Source organism: Hordeum vulgare, chromosome 7H, assembly GCF_904849725.1.
Source record: "Hordeum vulgare subsp. vulgare chromosome 7H, MorexV3_pseudomolecules_assembly, whole genome shotgun sequence".
In the NCBI taxonomy this organism is placed as follows: domain Eukaryota; kingdom Viridiplantae; phylum Streptophyta; class Magnoliopsida; order Poales; family Poaceae; genus Hordeum; species Hordeum vulgare.
The window spans coordinates 421,555,628-421,583,424 of NC_058524.1; the positions used below are offsets into that span (position 1 = coordinate 421,555,628).

The 27,797-nt window shown below is 43.6% G+C and overlaps 1 protein-coding gene across 1 annotated transcript; it reads left to right on the forward strand.

Moving 5' to 3' along the window:
* The first annotated feature begins 4,920 nt into the window (after positions 1-4,920).
* On the forward strand, positions 4,921-11,147 carry LOC123412145. Its single transcript, XM_045105095.1, has 6 exons — positions 4,921-5,497; positions 9,258-9,326; positions 9,418-9,490; positions 9,570-9,708; positions 9,800-9,986; positions 10,892-11,147. Exons 1-6 carry the CDS (start codon positions 5,055-5,057, stop codon positions 10,923-10,925), a joined length of 945 nt encoding a protein of 314 aa, XP_044961030.1. The 5' UTR covers positions 4,921-5,054; the 3' UTR covers positions 10,926-11,147.
* Positions 11,148-27,797: the final 16,650 nt, after the last annotated feature.

The window sequence follows — 27,797 nt, forward strand, 5'->3', positions numbered from 1 at the left end:
TCTTTTACTGTTCTGTCTCAATTGGAATTCCTCAATTGGTATCCATTACAATTGGTAACCTTTCAATTGGTACTTTACATTTGGTATCTATTTAAGGAGTTGTTCATCAATGCAACTCGGTTTCACCGGATTGGAAAAATTAGTCCCACTGATCTCTTCTAGAGGTCAATTTCACATACTCGATTCTACTAAATCATAATGCCTCGGTGTCACCGACTTTATCTCTGCCTATCATTATTTCTAGAAATTCCTAAATATTTGCCAAAGGGATAGAAATATTTTCTGTGATCCCAAGTTTATAACCTCCAGAGTTTTATTGAACCTATCACATTTTAAAGGAGGATATAATCTTTTCCCATACTTTTCAAAGGAGGATAAATCTTCAAAAAGAGAGAGAAGTCTCACTGATCCCATAATGTAAGAGGGATAAATATCTAGGATCCCTAACAAACAGGGGGAGATCTTTCTAGGAACTCTTATCCATATTAAAGGGGAGGACATTCAATGGACTCTTACCTATACCTAAGGCGGAGATGAATCAATGAAATCATATCCATATCTAAGGGAGAGAAATATTTCAAGGAACCCTTATCATAAAGAGATGAATCCAGGATCCCTTACTCTCAATGAGCCATTCCCTTTGACCTTTTTGGCAATTAATGCCAAAGGGGGAGAAATATCAAAGCTTCCGATAATCTTAGAGAAAGGGGGAGAAACATTTACATGAAGGGAGAAATATCAAGAGGGGAGATATAGGTTATTAAAGGAAGTCTACCTAAGGGAATATCTACCATGAGGGAACATATATCAAACCTTACATACTCGGGGGAGAAACACCATTAAGAAGGAGAGAGAGTTACAAATTTGTACAATTTGTATTTCTAGTTACTATTGAAATTTTCTGGATTGAACTTGTCTCACCCTACCCACGCCCAATATCTATATGCTATGATTCATGGGAGAGGTAATCACAGATTCATTCTTAAGGGAGAAAGTTCTAAATTTTCTTGGAGACATATCTATCATCAAATCATATTTTCTCATATGTTCTCCATATCTTGGTGCTTTTGAGGTTCTTTGCATCTTTGCAATAGTATACTCTTGTGTCATCTAACAATTGTTTTCTCAAGTGTACTTCTACTGCTAAGATGTTCAATATCCTCAAGGTAAGTATATTCATCATATCCTTGTTCATGATGATCTCTTGTTTCTTGCACATATTTTTTGCAAGAGGGACTCTTGAACATGGAAGTTCTCCATTCATATTTGTTTGATGCATATAGCCAAGATTTACATGTCTTGTCTTGTCATTTCTACCTTATGTGTGCCCATGCATTCCAAAGCAACTATCCTTTAAAAGGGATTACACACATTTAGGGGGGAGCTTGTACTAGTCATATATCTTTCAAAGTTGTCATATTCTAATGCCTATTTTTATTTGAAGCTTTGATTGTATGTTGTCATCAATTACAAAAAATGGGGAGATTGAAAGCACATATCCTCCCTTTATGGTTTCGATAATTCATGACAACACACATTGTCTCTTGGACTAACACTTTTACCTAGTATATTTCAGGTTTAGTCCATAGAGAGCATTGACTAAAGGTTTGTGAGGAGAAACCCCTTGATGAAGGAAAGGAAATATGATTGGCTCAAGCTTCAAGCAAGAAGACTCTTCATTTTATATTTGTGAGAAATCACTTTTGAGTCCATAGGAAAGCCAATACTATTAAAATGAGGTGGGGTATTAAAATGAACTGGTTGCTCAAGTGCTCAGAGATTGCCACCAAAAATACTCAGCCATTCTCCCACATAAATTTCTGTCCCAAACCAAATATAGAAAATCGATGCCACCAAGTTCTCAGTTTTGACCCTGCCAATTTTCAACCGAGACAGAACCCTAACCATTCCTACCATTTTGGTACAACTGATTCTGCATCGGTGCTACCGAGTTCAGGTGACCAACCTTCTGTTGCCTCGGTACACAAAATTGGAATTTCCAAGTTTGGGTATCGGTGTCACCGAGTTGTGTCATCTCACTGTTAGCCACCTTTTCGGTTCTACCGAGTTGTGTATATCGGTCTCACCGAGATTCAAAAGTTGTTGTCTTTGGTGCAAGTCGGTACCACCGAGTTTATGATTTCGGTGTCACCGACTTGGTCACTTTAGGTGTAACGGTTGGATTTTGGGCGCTGTCTATATATACCCTTCCACCTACCTCTCATTCATATAGGAAGCACTCAGAACACACACTTCATTGTGAGATCCATTTTTTTGAGATAGAGCCACCTACTCATGTGTTGAGATCAAGATATTCCAATCCATTCATTTGAAACTTGATCTCTAGCCTCCCCAAGTTGCTTTCCACCAAATCAATCTTTCCTACCCATGCCTATTCTGTGAGAGAGTGATTGGGTGTTGATGAGACTATCTTTAGAAGCACAAGAGCAAGGAGTTCATCGTTCTACCGCATCTATTACCTGTTGGAGAGTGGTGCCTCCTAGATTGGTTAAGTGTCGCTTGGGAGCCTCCTACTTCGTGTTGTGGAGTTCAACCAAGATGTTTGCAAGGTCAAGGAGATTGCCTACTTCATGAAGATCTACCATGAGTGAGGCTAGTTCTTCGTGGACGGAAGCCGTGGTGGAATAGACAAAGCCGCTTCTTCGTGGACCCCTATGTTGGGGAACGTAGTAATAATTCAAAAAAAATCCTACGTGTCATGAAGATCAATCTAGGAGATGCTAGCAACAAGATAGAGGGAGTGCATCTTCATACCCTTGAAGATTGCTAAGCGGAAACGTTGCAAAGAATGCGGTTGATGGAGTCGTACTCGCGGCGATTCAAATCGCGGAAGATCCGGTCCAAGCGCCGAATGGACGGCGCCTCCGCGTTCCACACACGTACAACCCGGGGATGTCTCCTCCTTCTTGATCCATCAAGGGGGAAGGAGAAGTTGAGGGAGAGCTCCGGCAGCACGACGGCGTAGTGGCGGTGGAGCTCGTGGTTCTCCGGAGAGCTTCGCTAAACACTACAGAGGAGGAGGAGGTGTAGGAGGGGGAAGGGCTGCGCCAGGGGTAAGCGGTAAGCTCCCATGTGCCTCCCCACTATATATAGGGGTGGAGGGGATGGTTTCTTGCCCTCCAAGTCCATTGGGGCGTTAGCAAAGGTGGGAGGAAAAAAAATCCCATCCTTTCCCTTGCTCACCGATTGTTATCCCCCTTTTTAGGGATCTTGATCTTATTCCTTCAGGATATGATCCTATTCCTTCTAAGGGGGGTGTTGGTGCGCCTTGAACAGGGGTGTGGGGCCTTGACCCCACTACCCACGTTCATGTAGGTCCCCCCATACAGGTGGGCCCCACTCCGGAACCTTCTAGAACCTTCCCGATACAATACCGAAAAATCCCGAACATTTTTCGGTGGCCAAAATAGGGCTTCTCACATATAAATCTTTACCTCCGGACCATTTCGGAACTCCTCGTGACGTACAGTATCTCATACGGGACTCCGAACAACTTTCGGTAACCACATACAATTCCCATTACAACTCTAGCGTCACCGAACCTTAAGTGTGTAGACCCTAGGGGTTCGGGAACCATGCAGACATGACCGGGACACCTCTCTGGCCAATAACCAATAGCGGGATATGGATACCCATATTGGCTCCCACATGCTCCACGATGATCTCATCGGATGAACCACGATGTCGGGGATTCAATTAATCCCGTATGCAATTCCCTTTGTCCATCGGTATGTTACTTGCCCGAGATGGCTACACGATCTTGTGCTATGCTTAGGATTGGGTCTTGTCCATCACATAATTCTCCTAATGATGTGATTCCATTATCAACGACATCCAATGTTCATGGTCAGGAAACCATGACCCTCTATTGATCAACGCTAGTCAACTAGAGGCTCGCTAGGGACATGGTGTGGTATATGTATTCACATATGTATTACGGTTTCTGGTTAATATAATTAAAGCATGAACAATAGACAATTATCATGAAGAAGGAAATATAATAATAACCAATTTATTATTGCCTCTAGGGCATATTTCCAACACCCTTTGTGGGTGAAGCCCTCCATGGACTCTCGCAGTCGTTACCCTCCATGGGTTGAAGTCACCACCTATCGAAACCATGTCAAAAATCGTCGTGTCAACCTCTTTGCGTTTGATCTTCTAAACTCTACTCCTTACTACGTGTGCAATGTCTTAATTTCCTTTTTAATCTTTCCTTTTTTTTCAATGTCTTTAGTTTCCGCTGTCATATACTTCCTCCATTCCTGAATATAAGTCTTTTAAGCGATTTCACTAAAGGACTACATACAAAGCAAAATGAGTGAATCTACACTCTAAAGTATGTCTATATACATCCGTATGTAGTCCTCTAGTGCAATCCCTAAAAAGACTTATATTATGAAACAGAGAAAGTATGTTAACTAGCATGTGTAGGATGTATTAGACTTGTTAGAATTGCTAAAATCTGACAACAATAAAATTAGAACAAGACTAGGATTTTAATCTTGTCAAGTAGTATATTCACCCCCCCCTCTACACACATCTTCTACCGATCCCTGAGTCCCTTTCCTAACCAGGGGCCGGGGCACCCCCCCCCCCCCCCCCCCCGGCGCCGTGGGTCCATGGACAATGGACAAGCGGGGTGAGGTTCAAATTAGGCAAGGCAATAACTCAGTTCAGTTTGTTTTTTAGGGAATCCTGCAAGAAGAATTTGGGTTGGGTTAAAACGTGAGGGGACATGGGCCGATTCTAATCGCATTTCTCGGATGATCCTTACGCAGGCCAAGGCCGTATCCGCGCCGTCCGTTCCCTAGAGAGAAAGTAGCCCAAAAGCCCACCTCCCTGCAGCACGACGATGAAAACAATCGATCACGGCACCACGGCCACTAACCCCACGTTTCATTTCTCCCCTCTCACATGCTCCTCACCAACAAATCAATCAAACGCGGACTTCTTCCCTGAGACGCACGCACCGCACCTCACCGCCCCGCGTCGCGAGATCTCACATCCGCGATCCGACCCGACCGGCAGCGATGGCCGGCAAGGAGCTGAGCGAGGAGCAGGTTGCGTCGATGCGGGAGGCCTTCTCCCTCTTCGACACTGACGGCGACGGCCGCATCGCCCCCTCGGAGCTCGGCGTCCTCATGCGTTCCCTGGGTGGGAACCCGACGCAGGCGCAGCTCCGCGACATCGCCGCCCAGGAGAAGCTCACGGCCCCCTTCGACTTCCCGCGCTTCCTCGACCTCATGCGCGCCCACCTCCGCCCTGAGCCCTTCGACCGCCCGCTTCGCGACGCCTTCCGCGTCCTCGACAAGGACGCATCGGGCACCGTCTCCGTCGCGGACCTCCGCCACGTCCTCACTTCCATCGGCGAGAAGCTCGAGCCGCACGAGTTCGACGAGTGGATCCGCGAGGTCGACGTCGCCGCGGACGGCACCATCCGCTACGACGACTTCATCCGCCGCATCGTCGCCAAGTAGTGGATTGATCCGTCTCCCAGCCTGCTCAGACTTCTTCGTATTTAATAACTCTTTCTTCGCGTGATTTTATTTCGTATCATCTGATCTGGTCTGCTGCGCTTCTGTTTTGTGCTTTGGTTTCGGTGTGGTTCCCCAACTACCCTAGGGTTTGGATAAAAATGGTGTGATTATGGATTAATGGATCTGTCGGATGGTATTGCAATGTAAAGCGTGGATCCTGTTACTTTCTATGATTGATTGATTGCTTAATCAGAAACCAGTGAAATGCGCTAGTTTATGCATTTATGTTTATACATCTTATAATGTGTTCCTTGTAATTGATCGCATCCTATAATTTCTGATGCTAGCAGAGGAGAACTGGATTTATTATGGAGTTGTAGGACCTCTACTGTTGGCATAATTTGTTTCTGCCGGGAGGGTCGTTCTTGTTTCAGTTGATCGGTTATTAACACGGGGCTGTTGACACTTGACAGGCCTCTCTTGAATTTATTGCCACACAACAATAAGGTTCTTCTATGATATACTGATACATGTTGAAAGCGATCACGCGATCCAATCTATGGTTCAGTTCACCTACAATATCAGAAACTCTATCTAGTTTTGCTGGGTCATTTATTGTTCTTTGTTTTGCTGTACTCAGGTCCCATTGTTCGCCTTTTTCACAGTAAGTTTATAGTGTAACCCTATGAGTTCAATATGATGTCATGCCTGCTTTAAATCTTATACTTGGGACTGTATGGTTCTGGATCAAATTTAGGCATATAATAGAGCAGCAGAACTATAATCTAATAATATCTGCAAAAAATATTTCACAAGCCAGCATTTTCAGTTTACCTGCAACATTACGAATTTGTTATGGTTTCACTGGAGCAACCTTATATCGTAATCAGACAGTAATGATATCAGTTCTTTTGGATGAGTTGTTTTAGTAACCAATAGATCTTTTATGCTTAGAAGAGTTCAGTCTACTCGTCAACTTACCATTTGTTCATACATATTCCTTGTCACTGGAAGTTTCTGGACTCCATATCTGCCACTCATTGTATGAATGACACCTGGGGCAGTGCCGTAATGTCATTGACACGTGTTGGAATCATGTAAATTTCCAGTGGCATATAAGGAATTGTATTTCCAGATTGGTATATGTTCTCTCGTAGCTTGTCCATGCTCATCAATATTGCCATGATCCATGAACAACCTCAGTAACTTCTAACCTAAATCCTCTGTCCATATGGCTTGATTTGTATAACTTCTAACCTACATGCTTTTGCGTTCGTCGACTACTTTTTGTCAAGGTATACTGCCTTTTGTTGTTAGTCTACACAAGGTCAGCCGCACGATGTTCTTTTTGTGGATAGCATTATGTATACTCCCCAACTACAATTATTTAGGTACAGAGGAAGTACATCAGATGCAATGTATGAATCCTTGTGTTGAGAATCTTTCTGTGCAGTCAGATTTTTTGCCATGTTTTATTTGGACATGGAAATTTATAATTGGTTGCGTTCCTCTGTGTTGAAGAAAGTTCAAAGGAAGTAAAAATGACTGTTCATTTATCCAACATGCTCTGTTCTTCATTTGTAAGTTATCTTGCCGAATCTTTGTTAGATCTTGTTAAATCACCTGCTCTTCCTAGGTCGCAGCTAGCCATGCATCTTGGAATGGACAAACTGCTGCCCTAGCTTGTTTCAAGGCCTTTGATATATTTGGTATATAGACAATCTGCATTCAGACTATTTGCTGTGGAATTACATCCATTGGCCGTGTTTGCTATTTGCTCTGCCATTATGAACTACTCCCTCTGTCTTAAATAATTGTAGCTGGGAAGAACTAGACTAGTTCTCCCCAACTACAGTTATTTAGGTACAGATGGAGTAGTATCTGCATGTCTTATCAGCGGCATAATGTGTGCCTCTTGTTTTTCTCCATATTCTATCACATTTCTCTGATAGCAACTTCTGAGAGGGCCAGACAGAACCCTTCTCTGAACCGCAATGAAGCTATACTTAATTTTGCATGTACTCTTCTCAGAAACTTCGGGGTTGTGTTTGATGGATGGCGAGCTGGGCTCGGTGACAATCTAAACCTGGATATCATATTCCATTTTGTTGTCTGGTTGGTTGTATTCTTATTTTCAGTGTACGGCGAAGGGTGACAGTGTGACGTGACATTTTTTTTTTTTGCTGAAATGCTTTGGTGACGTCGTGCACGCTTTTCTAACTAATATACTGGAAAGTCCAGTCGATGTTTAAGATGGCTGTGTTATCAAAGTGTTCTCCTGATTGGAACCGATCATTATACACCGGAGTGAAAACAGAACGATTGGATCTGCGTGGAGATTGGCATCTCAGGTGAAAGATTATAACCATTCGTACTTATGTTCTGGGTTTTCGATGTATTATTTATAACCATTCGAATTCAATTATGACTAATATAAGGGATAAAAGCACTGAGAAAGAAAAGAAACGAATCAGTATTTCTAAACTTGCAACAATATTGTCTCCCCATCTTCCCAGTCGGTTGTGAGGGGGGCCGTTGGATCCACGCGTGTGTATCGTTTTTAGTTTTCATAGTCTAGTTTTTAGCCTGTTCAACGTCTTGGCTTCGATGATGATGATGATGGCGGTGCTGGATAATTTTTTTTGATCCTTCCCTGATGAGGCCATCAGTCTTATGGTTGGAGATGAATTTGAAAACAAGTCTATTCAAGTGAGGATGGCTTGGTGACGTTCTCGTGATGGACCTGTGTCCTCGGGATCCGTCGTTGCGACGTCGTTTGCTCTAGCGTCGACACGGATCTTGGGAGGTAGTCCAGAAGCGGATGCAGATTATGGTCTGCATCGACGACATCTGGAAGACGGAACGTATGCTGGGTTCGCGAATGGCAAGTATGGTTTTCTCCTTTTGACGTCTTAGTCGTGGTGGGGTGCCAGGTCTGGAGTTTGATGTCGTGTCCGGGGTGTTTCTCCGGTCTGATTCATTCAACGGTAAGGGCTTCATTTTTGGTGAGCCACCATAAAGGTCAGCACGGCTGCATCTTAGAGATGAAGCCGCGTCAAGCTCGGATGAAAAGGTGACCCAACATTCTTTTGTTTGGTGTCTGCTATCGTGGTGCCGGAGACAGGTGACGGACGTTGGTGTCAAGCTTAGAGATGTTCTGCTATCTTTTTAATTTTGTTATGTCGGTCTTTTACGTGACTTGTACTCCCTCCTTCCGGAATTACTTGTCACACACATGTATAAAAATGGATTTTTTAAATTAAAATACATCTAGATTCATTCATTACTATACAAGTATTTCCGGACATAATGAGTACTTTAATCTTTATGATATGAATGAGACACGTATTATCATGAAAAAAACAGTGCAAAAGATTTGCAAAATAAATAAAATAATAAAAGCACATATTCACACTCACACGAGGCAGTATACCATGGAAAAACTGTGCAAATGAGATTAATGGCGCCTGAAAAAAGAACTATTGTTACGGATTTTAGAGCAAATATTTGTTTCTTAGAAATTTGTTAATTTTTTAAACAAAGAAGAAGAAACTCCAAGCTAAGGCGTGCAATGTCCCCGGAAACCATCCCATCCGGGCTAAACGTACTGACGGCCCGGCCCAAAGCGACGCAGCCCTAGCACCACACTGCCTGCGCCGCCGCTCATTATAAGTAGCACCCCAAAACCCTAACCCGCACGCCTCAATCGCGCCGCCGCTCGTGCCCCTCTAGCCCTTCGCGCCGCTGCTGCTGCAGGCAACCGCCGCCGCCGTCGCCGGAGCTAAACCCCTCGCCTGACGCCATGGGGCGCATGCACAGCCGCGGGTAACGCCTCGCACCCGTTCCCCTGTATCATCGTTGCTTCGCTTCAGTGGTTTATCTGGTCTAATGGCGGCTTCGCGACTGTGTGGCGCAGGAAGGGTATCTCGTCGTCGGCGCTGCCGTACAAGAGGACTCCCCCGAGCTGGGTCAAGACCGCCGTCGCTGATGTGAGCCCCCTTTGGTTGCTCTCCGACCTCTCAGATTTCTTCCGATTGGAGTGATTCTGATGCTGTTTGTGTTACGCAGGTGGACGAGTTGATCACGAAGGCTGCGAAGAAGGGTCAGATGCCCTCGCAGATCGGTGTTCTGCTCCGCGACCAGCACGGTATCCCCCTCGTGAAGAGTGTTACCGGAAGCAAGATCCTCCGCATCCTCAAGGCTCATGGTCAGATCCGTCCCTTCTTAAACACGATTCCCATTTTTCTTGCGTGTCTATTCTTGTACAGAGGTGTTGATGTTTTGAGGATTTTGTGTAGGCCTGGCGCCGGAAATCCCCGAGGATCTGTACTTTTTGATTAAGAAGGCCGTGGCCATTAGGAAGCATCTTGAGAGGAACAGGAAGGACAAGGACTCCAAATTCAGGCTCATTCTTGTTGAGAGCAGGATCCACCGTCTTGCCCGTTACTACAAGCGCACCAAGAAGCTCCCGCCCACCTGGAAGTAGTAAGTTACTATGCTCCTTAACCATTTACATTAGTTAGGAATACTGAAATTGTATGTGACAACTTGGCAGTGCTAATCGGTTGTTAGTATCAATTTTGCGTTACACCAGTCGTTTCTGTCATGCATGTTTGCAAATTACTACTAGAAGGCTTTATGTTGATCAGTTGTGTTGCTCTAATTCCATTTTAGGTGGAGAGCTGCCTGTCCTGTTATATGTTCAATTAACTTAGTATGCTTAACATGTCGATGCTTTGTTCCCAACTGCCGTATGCATCTCTGTTTGCTATCTTGGAATTAATGCAGCATAATTGCTATTATTTTGTTAGTTTTGTAAACTCGTGTCATTCAATAGCTTATTCAATCAAAGATGACTTTTGTTTGCTGCAATTTTACGTGAAATAGACTAACAGTATAGCGCAACCTGTGTTGTAAACTATGTCACTTAGTAGCTTATTCGATAAAGGATGACACTCCTGTCACTCAGTAGCTTATTCAATCAAGGATGACACATGATGCTTTGATCCAAGCTGTTGTGTGCATATTTGGTTGTGGTAATAGTTGTTAGGTTTGTATGATCGGCTGGTTCATTTTCTTTCATCTTCTAGAGACGACTGTGTTAATTTTTTTCCTGTTATTTCATTAATAGATTTTCTGCTGGATTTTCTATCATCCTCACATATACATTTGATCTTTGGTGTGAAATACTCTACATAGTAGCAGAAGTGAAGAATGGACCTGTTTTGGTTTAACAATCTCTAGCATTCTTAGGCTTGTCAAACTTTAGAACCTGTCTACTGTGATTCATTCAGCTGTGCTTGATTTTTTTGCTAAGTTGCTTTGCACCTTTTCATACCTTCAGTTGTTAATAGCCTGTAATCTGACAATTTATCCTTGATTATCTGCAGCGAGTCTACCACAGCCAGCACTCTGGTGGCTTAGGAGGGCTCTTCATCTGGTGTGCTCTTACCAGCCTCAGGATGGTCTTGTTCTACATATCATCAATTTTATGTAACGCTTTTGAGTTTGGAGCGATTTAGATGAACAAGAGACCAAATTTTCTATGTTTACTCGGAGAATCCCATAAACCATTTTTGGTTTTGCAGTTCTGTCTGGTTACTTTTGGCATGCATCCACATTTCATCAGTTAAACTTTTGACGTCATGATATTTGTGTTGTGTGATTGTAGCGAGTGCCTCGCTAGTTTCAGTGCATCTTCTCGTGCCCGAATGGTTTGACTGACTATATGGTTAATCGTAGTACTTGTGGCACACACTTCCTTTTCTCATTCTGTTGCCTGAATGAAACGAACACGCGATTCACTTTTGAAAGTTGATTGGAAAACGAACATTTCGGTGTTCTGTTAAACTGAGGTGAATAGGATTTTTAGCATAGAAAAATCATACATTGGCTGCAAATCTTATAAATTAATGTCTGGGTGCCCTGTCCGGCCAAGAAAAGCCACCTATGACAGCCCAATCGGGCCAAGACGAGCAGGGAGGTCTCCAGGACCGCAGGACGGGCGTCCGTGGCAGTTGGGCACCGGTCGAATGATGGTAGAAGCAATGCTTTCTTTCGATACAAAGCATGGTAGAAGCGGACACGAAATGTTTGCAGATCGGGAGAAACTTTTTACCGTGCCTCGTAAATCCGAATTATAAATCTGACATGCGCCATGGCACGTTTGAGACAAGGTCGCCAGGGAGTGTCGATTTCCTGGTTGGAGAACCGGGGCACGACTGGGACTTGAACGATGACTAGTGGGAGGATGCGATGCTGTCGTTGATCGACTAGAGGAGTACTCTATTTTATTAATATGTTTTATGAATTTGAATTTGCTTGTTAGTTTGTATCTGAATTTTAATGTTTATCGATGAACTAGTTGAATTTTAGTATTTGTTTTTTTTTAATGTTTGGATGCGCGTTGTATATTTAGCGTCATTGGAGCGTGATGTGTGAAAGAATCGATATGGTTGATTGTAGGGGGGAGGGGGGAGGGGTGTTGAATAGGCAACTATCAAATTTTAACTTTTTCTTAACAAATTAGGTTTAACAACAAATAAGTTGTTAGATATGTAACTAGGTGAGCAACCTATATGATGGTAGCAACAATAACAACAAGCAAGTAATAACCATAAAGTAAAGATAGGAAGTAACCATAAGTGAAACCGATGAAGACGAGGATGTGTTATCGAAATTCCTTCCTTTTGAGGGAAATACGTCTCCATTGGAGTGGTATTGAGGCACAATGTTTCTCAAGATACCACCAAGGCCACCGTAATCTTGTCACGCCCTCACACAATGCGAGATGCCGTGATTCAACTAGTTGAGGCAATCTCCACAACTTAATTGGAGGCTCCCAACAACACTACAAAGATTTACCACAATGAATGTGGCTTTGAGGTGACCTTTTCCATCCAGGATGCTCAAACATCCAAGAGTAACAAAATCCACACAAAAAAGTATGGAAAAATCAAGTTTCTTTGGTGGAAGTGTAGATCTAGATCTCCTCCTTCAATTCCTAGCAAATCAACAAGTTTAAGTGGCTAGAGAGAAAGGTCGGGCAAGAAAGCTTGAAGGGCATTAATGGTGAAGAGAGAGAGAGAGAGGCAAGAGGTTAAGTGGTAGGTGGAAGAGCCACCTCCTTAAATAGTGTCCTTCAATTCCAACTGTTACATCCGTTTTTACAATGGAGCGGTACAACCGCTGTGTGCACCAATCGGTGGTGAGCGCAAATACTGGTCACAACAATGGACCGGAACAACCGTTCCACCACCGCCCAACTACCGCTTGAGAACAGAGAGGAGTCACCCTCGAGCAATGAATGGGGCGGTGGTTGTGAGGTGCAACCGCTCGGACCAAGTACGGGGATGCGACTAAGTCCTCGGCGGTACAACCGCCCTAGACACGATAGTACCGGTCAAAAAGATATGACCGAAACTCCTCGTCCGCAACCGCCCAAGTACCGCACCAGACACGAGGCTTCTCCGGTGGTAGGGCGGTACTCGGCTGGTAGAACCGTGTGAAGCTGCTACTTATAGTTAGGTAGACTTTGGCGATACAACCGCCCGGAGGCAGCGGTACAACCATTGGACAATCATCCTGAGAGTAGCAACTCCAGGGTTTCACCCCTCGAGTGGTAGTTATACCGGACGTACCTGTCCGAGCGGTACAAACGCTGGAACCGGCGGTACAACCGCTTAGGTGTAAAAACAACTGACTCGTTTAGAGAATGATGACCTCTTTCTCAATGATCGGAAGGTGTATTAGGTGGGAGACAAGGAATGTGTACGTGCATTGGTTCGTACAATACCTTCCGATGAGAATTCCCTCTTAATAGTATGGGTTTCCTACGACCAAATAAATAAACACGTAGAGAACACCGTCTTCATTCTTTTCCGTCTGGAGGGAAAGCCCAATCGTCTTGTGTCCAATATAAGGTACGTGAAGAGCTTGACACATGATTAGATTACATAGTAAGTTGTCATCATCACCAAAACACCAAGGGTGGAAAGTGCCCTAACAATCTTCCCCTTTTTGGTGGATGATGACAACTACACGATTTGCATTGAGGGTCTAGAGAATAAAAGAAGAGCTCCCCCTAAATGTGTGCACCATTTGCTCACATACGTGGCAGAGCTCCCCCTTGATTTTTAGACCGACAAATGAGTACACATGAAAAAGAGTAGACAACAACATGCATTTGTACAAGATAAGAAGTAGAGCATAATAGAAAGGACATCAAAGACATACATGCTCTACTTAATATACGAGACAAGATAGCTAAACTTAATATAAGTTGGGGTCACATGTCTCACATCATGCACAAGGTCTTCACACATGGTTCATAAAAACAACCAAAAGAAATAAAAAGTTTGACTTGGAAGAAGCACAACAGATAACCACACACATGCAAATCCCTACCTATTAGAACTCCCCCCTTTGGCATCAAGACACCAAAAAGGAAAAGAGTGATGCTAACGCTCCAGAGCTCAGTAGTCCTCCTATGAGTCCTCGGTCTCCTTTGAATCATCATCATCATGAGGCTCCTCATCATCCTCCTTAATGTCATCGGCAACAGGAGCAGAAGAGGAAGCAGCAGGATGGCCCGAGGCCTCATCTTCAGTCCACGTGCTGTGCTCGTAGATTCAATTCTCCTCAAGAGTGATGATCTTCTTAGAACCACTATCATCCTGAAGGTTGAGAGCCCACATAATCTGAATATGTGTGCGTCTGGCCAGCCTCTCATTAACATGGGCAACATAGAGTTTCTTCTGAACATGAGCCTGCAAGGAGAAGGTCTTCTTCACCTTGTCAGTGAGCTTGGTGACCCAAGTGGGATTGGCCCCGGCCTCGAGCTCAAAATCGCTATCGCTGGAAGTGGCAAAAACATCCTCATGGTGATCAGGAGGAATGCGAGGCGCCACATGCTTCTTCTTCTTGAGTTGCTTGATCTCATGCACCGTAAGATTTTCTAGAGAAGTAAGCGCCACACTAGGCCTACGAACTACCTAGACATATTTCAGAAAGCACATAACGAACGTAGCATAAATAGGAACCTTCCGGGCAAGGACCATGTTATACATCTCCTCCTACAGCCACTTGAACACATCAAAAGTAGCACCAGTGTCGACTTCAGTCTTCATAGCCACAAGCAAATCCACCAGACAGACATGAATCTCATCTTGATTCCCAACCTTGAGAAGAAGCACATTTCAGAAGGCACGACGCATGAGATCATAAACTAGCTGCAAATCCTTAGACTCGCCATGGATACCACATCCTGGAATATAGAGTGGGGCGACCTCCTCCTTCTCCATGGGAGTGGCACGATTGTGAGGATGGATGCCACCATTCCCGAAGAGACCGGTATCATTGTAACGAAGGGCATAGCAGAATGCCCTCCATGACACATGAAATATAGGTGACGGGCGTCATTAGTGCCAAAGTGAACGGTGGCATAGAACCGATGAACAAGCTCCACATCAAAGCCACAGTTGATAGACATGAGGTTGATCAAGTCAAACTCCTCGCATAGCGCCAAATCCTCACCAAAGTAAGTTGAGTTGTGCCTCCAGCGATCAAGATCAATAGTCCATTTCTTGGCGAACCTGTTCTTGTTATGCTCAAACAACTCGTGCAGAATCCTCATTTGCATATCATTTCTGAAGTGAACGGTGGTCCAACTGGGAGCAATAGGGACCTCATAGGGATTCTGAGTGCGAAACTTCTCCCAATATGGTTGCTTCCATTTGTATAATGCAAGATAATTCCTTTGCTTAGTAGCAGAGACTTCTCACGATGAGTTGGCTTGGTGGGAATGATCACTTCCACTTCTGTACTATCATCCGCGTGCTTGAGCCTCCGAGAAGAGCGAGAACCCGAGCCGCATGCACACACACGCGAGAAGCAAAACAAGAAACCCAGAAAAAAAAATAAGGGGAATGTACGCACATATAGAGGAATATAGTGATTGTGAAGTGGAGAAAGTAAAATAGTGCTATGGGGATTCAAAGAATCCGGTTGAACCGGTCGTCCAGGCGGTTGAATCGCTGAGGCGGTTGTACCGTCAGTGAGAGCAATTGTAGTGTTGGGCACATGCAACACCACATCATGGAGGAACCGACACACTCGTATTTGAACCATGTAGCAGTATTTTAATATTCTAGACAAGCACAAGCAATATAATGACTACTAGGGATCTCTTCCGCCCAAAAGTTTTGACAAAAATGTGGGACTCCAAGTAATGCCTAACAATGGTGGATCCAAGGAGAGGAACCAAGTAAAAAGGAAAACGAGGCATTACCGTTGTCCATGGGAAGAGATCGGAGAGGAGGGAGCCTCCACGGAGCAGATCCGTGAGAGTCTCGTAGATCCGGGGCGCCGGAGGGCACTTCTGGGAAGGCGACTAGGGCAAGAGTGGAGGTTAGGAACGAAGTGAAAAAATAGATACCCCTTTGACCCGACCCCTTTATATACCTCCCACGCTGCTGGCGGTTGTACCGCTCCAAGGAGCGGTTGTACCACCCCCGGTACTATCGTTCGGGTTGCAGACGATGCTGTCATAGCTGGGAGGCCGCGGTAGTATGCGAGAAACCTATCGGTAGAACCGGCCAGCTACAGAGGCTAGGTGAATAGCGGTAGAACTGCCAGAGTCACACCGGAATTACCACTCGGATGGTACAACCAAGTGCCCAAGCGGGAGAACCGCCAGAGAAACCGGATGTACCGCCAGGCTACAACCACCAACGTCAAGGTCAAGATACGTACAATTGGAATAAGAGGGTTTTTGGGAAGAGGACGACTTGGGATAGAAACATGGCATTGAGATATGGTGAGGTATACCCCAAGGGTGCAAAAAGCAAACATGAAAGATCAACCCTTGAAGGATACACGCACCTAGGATCTAAAATAAAACTAGCAACAACGAATAAGATCCAAGAGAAATTTAAATCAAACATGGACACTTTTAGAGTAGATTCCTCACTAGGAGGGGCAGTGGCCGAATACACCTATGTTTGAGTCAATTGATATGGCACCGCAAATATTTTAACATTGGGTCCATGGCCAAAACTCGTCTTTGAAGCACAAGTTTCATATAAAATTACTAAAGTGAAACACTTCATCTATTTATGCATAATGGGGGGAGAGAGAGTTCATTGAGCGAACAACACCCCCCCTAAATCCATGCCTTCATCTAAATAAAATAGCATGATGGGAGTGGTGGGGTGTCATATACTTCAATCCACATTGCTCAAATCAATGATATTTAGCTCATGCCTTAACTCGCAAAACTCTTGCTTCATCAATGGCTTCGTGAAAATATCTGCAAGTTGTTCATTAGTGTTGAGGTGAATAATATCAATCTCTCCACGCTTGATATGATCCCGGATGAAGTGCTCACGAATATCAATGTGATTTGTCTTGTAGTGTTGAACTCGATTGTTGGAGATCTGAATCACACTTTCGTTGTCACAATAAAGAGGCACTTTGTCACAAGTGACACCATAATCCTTTAAAGTTTGCCTCACTCAAAGTAACTGAGCATAACAACTTGTGGCGGCTACATACTCGCCCTCGGTGGACGAGAGAGAAACACAATTTTGTTTCTTTGAAGACCAACTTACCAAAGAGCGACTAAGGAATTGGGAACCTCCGGAAGCTGACTTCCTCTCCACATGGTCTCCCACCCAATTCAAGTCCAAATATCCTATGAGATCAAATGAATCTCCTTTGGGGTACCATAAGCCAAACTTGGGGTATGAGCCAAACATCGAAAGATTCGCTTGACCGCCACAAAGAGGCTTTCCTTAGGTGCGGATTGAAATCATAAACAAATTCCCCCGTTCAACATAATATCCGGTCTAGATGCACAAAGGTAAAGCAAAGAGCCAATCATGGAGCCATATACCTTTTGATCCACAACCTTACCATTGGATAAATCTCAAGTTGGCATTTGAGTGGCATGGGAGTGTTTGCCCTGGCCGGTTTAAGCTCATCCATATTGAACCTCTTGAGCATGTCTTGAGTGTATTTTGCTTGGTTTATGAAGGTTCCTTGACTTTGTTGCTTGACTTCGAATCCAAGGAATAACTTCAACTCTCCCATCTTAGACATCTCAAATTCTTTGGTCATTAGTGCGACAAACTCTTCACTAAAAGATTTGTTAGGAGAACCAAATATAATATCATCAACATATAGTTGGCATATGAACAAGTTCCCTTTAACCTTCTTCGTGAAAAGAGTGGGATCAATGTTGCCAATTTCAAACCCACGATCTTGCAACATCTCAGTAAGGTTCTCATACGACACATGTGGGGCTTGTTTAAGGCCATAGAGTGCCTTATCAAGCATGTATACATGATTCAGGAACTTGGGATCCTCGAATCCACGAGGTTGCTTGACATATACCAACTCCATAAGGGTACCATTAAGAAATGCACTCTTCACATCCATTTGATATAATTTAAAATTATGATGAGATGCATATGCAAGCAACACACGAATAGATTCAAGGCGAGCAATCGAAGCAAAGGTTTCACCATAGTCGATACCTTCGACTTGGGAGTAGCCTTGTGCCACCAATCTTGCCATGTTGCGAATGACGACACCGTTCACATCTTGCTTGTTCTTAAAGATCTATTTGTTTTCCAATGACATCGTGGTTCCCCTTTGGTGTTGGCACCAACTGCCACACTTTGTTGCACTCAAAATTCTTGTTCATCATGAATGGATTCAAGACACTCCGTGTCCTCGAGCGCTTCTTGTACCTTTAGGGGTTCTATGCAAGAAACAAACACATGATGAGCACAAAAGTTTGCTAATTGCCTACGAGTGGTTACCCCTTTCTTTAAGCTTCCGTATTCATTCTTGAAAAAATGTTATTTATGTTTAAGCTTGGAAGCAATCTTGGTGGCTCATCTTTCTAGAATCTCCTCCATTGAAAGTTAAGGAGCAACATTTTGTGCACCTTGAGCACCTTTGTGAGCTTGATCTTGAACTGATCTTGGTCTTGATCTTGATCTTGAGCTTGCTCTTGATCTTGAGTTTGATCTTGATCTTGAGCTTGCTTGGTGGTGTGAGCATGATCTTGGACATCACTTGGTGTTTCACCATCATCATGAGGTTGATCTTGTCCTTGATCATGATCACTCGGTTGAGGGCCTTCACTTTGTTCTATGAAAGCGTGTGGGTCTCGCGTTGGTGATGGTTCCACTTGTGTGGAACATTGTCCTTCTCCTTCGGCCACAAGGGGTTCCTCAACGGGTAGGAAGTGTCCCACACCCATTCTTCTTATGGCTTGGGGAGGAATTTCATCACCTACATCACAAAGACCACTTTGCTCCACTTGGGAGCCATTATGTTCATCAAACTCCACGTTACATGTATCCTCAATGAGTCCATTGGATTTTTTGAGAACACGGTAATCATGAGAGTTTGTAGCATAACCAACAAATATGCCCTCTTGAGCTCTAGGTTCAAATTTAGACAAACGAGCACCTTTCTGGAGAATGAAACACTTACAACCGAACACCCTAAAGTACTTGAGGTTGGGCTTGTTACCGGTAAAAATTTCATAAGGAGTCTTGTTCAAGCCTTTGCATATGTAGAGCCAATTAGATGCATGACACACAATTTTGATGGCTTCGGCCCAAAAGTTATACGGAGATTTGAATTCCGCCATCATGGTCCTTGATGCATCCATCAGCGTTCGGTTCTTCTTTTCCGCAACACCATTTTTTGAGGGGTATATGGTGCGGAGTATTGGAACAAGGCAATAACAGTGCATGATATAACACTAATAGGTAAGTTAAAGAAAGCTAGTTTTGAGTGTAATGTTATGATCAATCAACTTGTAAAAACATGCATCAACAAGTTGCAGATATCCATAGGAATAGGTTATAGATACCATCATAAGCACGGTGTGGAAAATATCATGTTCAGTTATCATGTCAAGTCATTCGACTTAGCTCAAGTTTCAACTTTCTGTCTCTCTCTCTCTCACTCACTCACTCACTCACTCACACACACACACACACACACACACACACACACACACACACACACACACACACAATTTGCAAAAAAGGACGTAGCCCAAGAGCGTTCATCCAACTGTCCTTGACCGTGGACACGGCTATTCAAATAGTTTTACACTCTGTAGAGGTTTGCGCGCTGTACCCACAAGACTAGAGGAACTTTCGTGTCATACACGACTCCGGTATATTACATACCCGAGGTAAGCAGCCGAACATGGCATTTCCCCTATCGACAGTAAACAAAGAGTCCACTCGTTGGCCCACGTCCTCATGATGTACATCATACGAGCCTCGCTCAAGATTGTACCATCCCTCAGGGGACACAACGGTGTGCCCGGTGTCTATAAAAAAACCCATGGTCGCCCTGCCTCGCACGACCCCATATCGATAGGGTAACTCTAGCCCTCCCTCCACTAGTAATGCAGGCTCTTTGCTAGCATCGACCAGAGTAATCAACAAATCCCCATCCCATAAAGGGGTATCATGGTTCGCACATGTAAGGTTGGAATAATGGTCGCAACTTAAACGAATCCGTTTTTGAAACAACACACTCACTTGCCTCGATACACCACTTCTTTCTCAAGTGGTTACCTAGCTCAACACCATCTCCCTCGGGCATTCGTGGCACCCGTCGGTGTTTCGAAAAGTCTTTGAAATCATTTACTTTCTGGCACCATGCATATATCCCATCCCACTTGCATAGCAACTACTCAGCAACCTATCTACTTCCCACCCACACAACTCTAAGCACAAGTAGAGTCATGTCATGCAAGTATCAACGGGGAATTAACGAAGGCAACCCATAAAGGTGGTTACCATAGTCATCATGATTCCATGCAACAAAGTAGGTGCTATATGCCATGAAAAAAGGGTTTCAAGTCATGGTCAAGGGGCTGCTTGCGTGGCTTTGCAAAGTCTTGAAGGTCTTCATGGGCTTCTAGTCCAACCCCGAGCACTTCGCCTACTTTGTCAACTATCATCGGTAACAACCGCAATAAGCAACACGCAAGCAGAGAAACAAAAGTGCTATATAAATAGGAGTTTTATTTTTCTTGGACATCTCTGTTCATAACAAAAATTCCTAAAGTTTGTTCTAATGGATTTGGATCACCGAAGAATTTTGAATGGTGGAAATGGAGGCATCACTCGCCCCATAAGAAGTCTACAAATAATATTTCCCTAAAAATGAGTGGAGGCACCCATTAAATAGGGCATGATTTTAGAAACATTTAGGAAGTGGTTTCACTAGATTTGTAGTTGGGATGATTTTCCTATAAATTTATTAAGATGACTTAAATGTAAAAAAAGGAGCTATTTAGGTGGTCTAACAGAAATAATGTATGGGAAAAATGTTAACCATGGCTAGATAAATAGGTTATGATTTTATAGTCAACTAAGAAATTGAATCACTCCATTTGGGGTTGATTTGGACCTTATAGGAATTTTGCAAGGTGGAGTTTGAATGATTCAAATTCAAATTTGAATGTGAATCCTATAGAAAAGCTCTCTCAAAAAATGTGCAATGCATATATTTGGGTAGGTCATAATTTTAGAAACTCCTAGAATTTTGAATGAACAAATTGGGAGCTAGTATGATTTTTCTAGAGATTAAACAAGTTTCTGGAAAAACAAAAATGAAAAAGGAGATGCTTTACCCAATGTGCCAATTGCGCACCGAGCGCAGTATAGGGGAAAGGGGATTGGACCGGCCCATCTGTTCGGCTGCAAGAGTAGAGAGTCCACGCCGAAGACGTACCCATGGGAGTACGCCTTACGCACGTGAAGACAACCACAACCTCAGGCCGTCTCCACTTAATCTGACCAGCGGGCCCGCCTAACCATCTTAGAGATTTACTAGTGGGGTCGCCGGCCCCACTAGCAGGGTCATCTCCTTCCCCGCGCGTGTGCTCGCTGGAGGAGAGGAGAGGCAAGGCCGAGTGCTCCGAGTGCCCGCTCCAGTGATACCGGCCATCTCCGATGACCGCCTGGCCACCGGCAAGCTCAGGAGGACGAAGCACACCCATCCTCGCACCGCACGAATGTCGAGGCCCGCAGGAGCGTCGTCCATGATGGTACCGGACATAGGAAACAACGAGTTCGGACAACACGACACGATTGAGGACATGAGCTATGGGGGTTGGGGAAGGGAGCTCTCCGACGCCTGTGGTGCCATGGTCTGGTCTAGAGGGGTAGGGAGCGTTCGAGAGGCTTGAATTTGAGCGAGGGCTGACGGGAGAGCTCCGGCCACAGGGGTGGAAGAAGGGCATGGGAGGAGAAATTGGGTGGTCTAGGTGGTTCAAAGGGGGGAGAGAGCCAAGGGAGACAGGAGGGTGGCCTGGAGATAGCTTAAATCGCTAGGGGTGCGGCTCACCGAGGACAGTGACCACGACCGCGTCACAGGTAAGGCTAGGGGCCATGGGGGAGCCATGGGGCATGCCAACGATGTTCGTGGGGGTGGTCCATGACCATAAGACTGAAGAGAGGGAGCGGGGAACGATTAGAGGGCTCGCGCGTGTGAACTCGCACGTTGTCCGGATCGGGCGGCCTGGCACACATGTGAGAGAGGCAAGAGGAGGAGGAGAGAGGAGGGGAACAGGGGGGGTGCCGTGTACCGAACGTCGAGGACTTCCTACAAGCAAGGGAGAGGGGCTCGAGGTGGCCGGGACGCTGGATTGGGTGACGATTATAGTGTGCATTGGCACTGTAGTGTGCTCGAGAGCACGGCCATTGCACGCCATGGCATGCTTATGGCGTGTGCAGCCTGGCCACTAGTGTACAAGGTGTCTAGGAGGGAGTAAATAATGCGGGAGGCGCATAGAATGCTTTGCTGGTTGCCTTGGTTGAGAAGGAAGCTAAGGGAGGTGAGAAAAGATGCTGTTGAGACGGTAAAAACGAAGTTTTCACCCCCAATACTTGAGCCATGGCCACACAAACCTTACTGGAGGTAAAATACATCACCTTGGTGTTGTGGTAAAAGTTTGAAAGTAAGGAGAACAGTGGAAATGGTCAAAAGGTGTTTTTTTACCAAATCACCAGAAGGTGTTTGATGTTGTTTTTGGGAAGATAAAATCTGCTACTTGCTATGAGATTTAACTTGGTCAAATGGTAGACGAAAATGGGGCTGACCACCAAATTTGGGATTTGGTGATGAAAGTTTCCAATGTAAACTTGATAAACCCTAGAAATGGGTAGAAATGGTTTTTCCTAGATCTGATCATGCTAAACAATTCCCCTAAACGCACCACTTGGTGTGGTAGCATTATTTGAGGATTAGAGCATGCCCAAAAAGTTTGGGATCAAATGGGGTAACTTGACAATGCAAATATTCCCAATTCAAGAAATTAAGAGAAGTGGTTTTGAGGGGATTTGGACAAGTGGGTCTGTTCTCCTTGATTCACCACTTGGTGTGTATGTATTATTAGGGTATTAGAACAAGCTCACAAGATTTGAGAACAGTTAGGGACACTTGGCGATGTAAAGTTGCTCAAACTTGGATCTGGATAGAGAGGGGTTTGGAATATTTTGGTGAATCAAATCAACTTTGATTGAGATGAAACTTGTCAATATCATCACATATAACACCTGTGACATTCTAGAATTTTATTGGAATTATTTGATAATATGTCTTATAGAAATATTTCAAAATATTGAAATAGGCAGAAATGGTTTTGGAGGATTTTGTCCAATATTTTTAACATGACCATGTGTTGAAACTCTTATATATGGAATATATATACCCACTAAGTTTCCCTAATTTTTCTCAAATATTTTCTAAGCAAGATTTTTTTTCATAAAAGACCATTTCTGGCGTGAGAAAAAGGTATTTAAATAAAATAGGAAAACTACTTTTAAAATAATAATTTTGTGGTTTTGGGAAGTCCTTTTGATAATAGGATCCAATAAAATATTTGGGGCAAAAAAACTTCGCGAATTTGAGGACTTGTAGTAGAAACCTCAATTTAGGGGGTTTTGAAAAGCTAAATTAATTAAATATTTTTGGTGAAAATAATATTGTATAAAAGTAGTTTTGTGTGCTATGCACATGGTATGGTCACTGGGCAAAAATTTGGAGCAAGTAGATGAGTCTAGAGAGTAGGAGGGTTTTTGTGAATTTAAAACACAATCAAACAAGGAAGCAATCACAATCAAGTCAAGCATCACAAACACTAAAAAAAATTGATCCTAATTTTTGAGCTATGTTAATTTAGCAAATTAAGGCAAAACACATGGTGTGACACACAGTGTCATCACTTGCCTTTGTACAAAGGATTATATGCATTCCTGCGACTTGCACAAAAGTGGTTGGTGGGAGGCCCGACAATCGCGCCTCATGGGTAGAACTTGCGAAGATGCTCGGTATTCCACGGGTTCTGCACCGGAGTGCCATCTGTTGGGTAACGTTGCATGGGAAACAAAATTTTTCCTACGCACACACAATACCTATGCATGGTGATGATCATCTACGAGAGGGGAGAGTGAATCTACATACCCTTGTAGATCGCTAAGCGTAACGTTTAGAACGCGGTTGATGTAGTGGAACATCTTCACGATCCAAATCGCAGCCCGTGCCGCGATCTCATCACAATCCGTCCCGTGATCCCATCACGATCCATCACGATCTAGTGCCGAACGGACGACACCTCCGCGTTCAGCACACGTACACCTCGATGACGATCCCCGCCTTCTTGGTCCAGCAAGAGGGGCGGAGAGGTAGACATTCTCCGGTCAATAACCAATAGCGAGACCTGGATGTCCATATTGGCTCCTACATATTCTACGAAGATCTCTATCGGTTGAACCTCTATGTCAAGGATTCAGTTAATCCCATATGCTGTTCCCTTTGTTCTTCGGTATGTTACTTGCCCGAGATTCGATCGTCGGTATCTCCATACCTAGTTCGATATCGTTACCGGAAAGTCTCTTTACTCGTTATGTAATACAAGATCCCGTAACTAACTCCTTAGTCACATTGCTTGCAAGGCTTGTTGTGATGTTGTATTACCGAGTGGGCCCCGAGATACCTCTCCGTCACACGGAGTGACAAATACCAGTCTTGATCCATGCCAACCCAACAAACACCTTTGGAGATACCTGTAGAGCACCTTTATAGTCAGCCAGTTACGTTGCGACGTTTGATAACCTACAAGGTATTCTTCCGGTGTCCGGGAGTTGCATGATCTCATGGTCATAGGAACAGATACATTGACATCCAGAAAAACAGTAGCAATAAATTGACACGATCATATGCTAGGTTTATAGTTTGGGTCTTGTCTATCACATCATTCTCCCAATGATGTGATCCCGTTATCAAGTGATAAGACTTGTCTATGGTCAGGAAACCTTGACCATCTTTGATCAACGAGCTAATCAACTAGAGGCTCACTAGGGACAGTGTGTTGTCTATGTATCCACACATGTATTTGAGTTTCCAATCAATACAATTCCAGCATGGATAATAAACGATTATCATGAATAAAGAAATATAATAATAACCAATTTATTATTGCCTCTAGGGCATATTTCCAACAGTTTTGCACTTGCAATAGAGTCAATAATTTAGTTCACATCACTATGTGATTGTAATGAACCTAACACCCATACAGTTATGGGGTTTGATCATATCTTGCTTGTGAGAGAGGTTTTTAGTCAATGGATCTGAACCTTTCACATCCGTGTGTGCTTTACAAATCTCTATGTCATCCTATAGATGCTGCTACCACGCACCATTTGGAACTATTCCAAATGAGTGCTCCACTATACGAATCCGGTTTACTACTCATAGTTATTCGGATTAGTGTCAAAGCTAGCATCGACGTAACTCTTTACGACGAACTCTTTAATCACCTCCATAATTGAGAAAAATTCCTTAGTCCACTAGTTACTAAGGATAGCTTTTGACCGTTGTCTACTAATCCATTCCTGGATCACTTCTGTACCCCTTGACAAATTCTTGGCAAGGCACACATCAGGTGCGATACACAGTATAGCATACTATAGAGCCGACGGCTAATGCATAGGGGACGACCTTCTTCCTTTCTCTTTCTTCTGCCGTGGTCGAGCTTTGAGTCTTACTCAAATTCACACCTTACAACATAGCCAAGAACTCCTTCTTTGACGATCTATTTTGAACTCCTTCAAAACTTGTCAGGACATGCATTTCGTTGAAAGTTCTTATTAAGCGTCTTGATCTATCGCCATAGATCTTGATGCACAATGTTCAAGTAGCTTAATCCAGGTTTTCCTTTGAAAAACACCTTTCAAACAACCCTTTATGCTTTCCAGAAATTCTACATTATTTTTGATCAACAATATGTCTACCACATATACTCATCAGAAATCCTATAGTGCTCCCACTCCCTTCTTTGGAAATACAAGTTTCTCACAAACCTTGTATAAACCCAAAAACTTTGATCATCTCATCAAAGGGTATATTCCAACTCCGAGATGCTTGCACCAGTCCATAGAAGGATCGCTGGAGCTTGCATACTTATTAGCATCCTTAGGATCAACAAAACCTTCTCGTTGTATCACATACAACCTTTCCTCAAGGAAACCGTCGATGAAACAATGTTTTGACATCCTATGTGCAATATTTCATAAATAATGCATCAACTTCTAACATAATTCCAACAGACTTTTAGCATCGCTACGGGTGAGAAAGTCTCATCATAGTCAACTCTTTGAACTTGTCGAAAACATCTTTGAGACAAGTCGAGCTTTTCTTAATGGTGACTTTTCACCATCATCGGTTGTCTTCCTTTTAAAGATCCATATGTACTTAATAGTCTTATGACCATCAAGTAGTTCTTCCAAAGTCTACACTTTGTTTTTATACATGGATCCTCTCCCGGATTTCGTGGCCTCCAGCCATTTGCCGGAATCCAGGCCTATCATCGCTTCTCCATAGCTCGTAGGTTCATTGTTGTTCAACAACATGACCTCCAAGACAGGGTTACCATACCACTTTGTAGCAGTACGCGACTTTGTCGACTACAAGGTTTGTAGTAACTTGATCCGAAGCTTAATGATCACTACCATCAGTTTCCACTTCAATTGGCGTAGGCGCCACATGAAGAACTTCGTGCGCCCTGCTACACACTGGTTGAAGGTACGGTTCAATAACCTCATCAAGTTCCACCACCCTCCCACTCAATTCTTTCAAGAGAAACTTTTCCTCGAGAAAGAACCCGTTTCTAGAAACAAACACTTTGCTTCCGGATCTGAGATAGGAGGTATACCCAAATGTTTTGGGCGTCCTATGAAGATGCATCTATCCGCTTTGGGTTCGAGCTTATCATGCTGAAACTTTTACACATAAGCATCGCAACCACAAACTTTTGAGAAACGATAGCTTAGGTTTGTCCAAACCATAGTTCATACGGTGTCATCTCAACGGAAATACGTGGTGCCCTATTTAAAGTGAATGCGGTTGTCTCTAATGCATAACCCATAAACGATAGTGGTAATTGGATAAGAGACATCATAGCACGCACCATATCAAATAGGGCACGACTATGACGTTTGGACACACCATCACACTATGGTGTTATAGGTGGCATGAGATGTGGAACAATTTGCACATTTGTCTTAATTGTGTACCAAACTCGCAACTCAGATATTCATCTCTATGATCATATCGTAGACATGTTACCCTCTTGTCATGATGATCTTCAACATCACTCTGAAACTACTTGAACCTTTCAATAATTCAGACGTGTGTTTCATCAATCAAATACACTAGTATCTACTCAAATCATCTCTGAAGTAAGAACATAACGATATCCACTACGTGCCTCAGCACTCATTGGACTGCATACATCCAAATGTATTACTTCCAATAAGTGACTTTCTAGTTCCATCTCATTCGAAAACGAGGCCTTCAGTCATCTTGCCCATGTGGTATGATTTGCATATCTCAAGTGATTCAAAATCAAGTGAGTCCAAACGATCCATCTGCATGGAGTTTCTTCATGCATTTATACCAATAGGTATGGTTTGCATGTCTCAAACATTTCAAAAATGAGTGAGCACAAAGATCCATCAACATGGAGCTTCTTCATGCATTTTATACCAACATGACCCAAGCGACAGTGCCACAAGTAAGTGGTACTATCATTACTACTTTGTATCTTTTTTCATCAATATTATGAACATGTGTAGCACTACGATCGAGATTGAATAAACCAATGAAGGCATTTATTCAAGCAAATAGAATAACCATTATTTTCTTTAAATGAATAATCGCATTGCAATAAACACGATCTAATCATGTTCA

What these genes read in the sequence shown, in the direction of transcription:
- LOC123412145 (XM_045105095.1), top strand. Translation starts at nt 5,055, where the DNA reads ATGGCCGGCAAGGAGCTGAGCGAGGAGCAGGTTGCGTCGATGCGGGAG. An exon ending in ATCCGCCGCATCGTCGCCAA is followed by an intron (nt 5,498 to 9,257) that starts GTAGTGGATTGA and finishes CTGCTGCTGCAG; the next exon opens with GCAACCGCCGCCGCCGTCGC. An exon ending in TCAAGACCGCCGTCGCTGAT is followed by an intron (nt 9,491 to 9,569) that starts GTGAGCCCCCTT and finishes TGTGTTACGCAG; the next exon opens with GTGGACGAGTTGATCACGAA.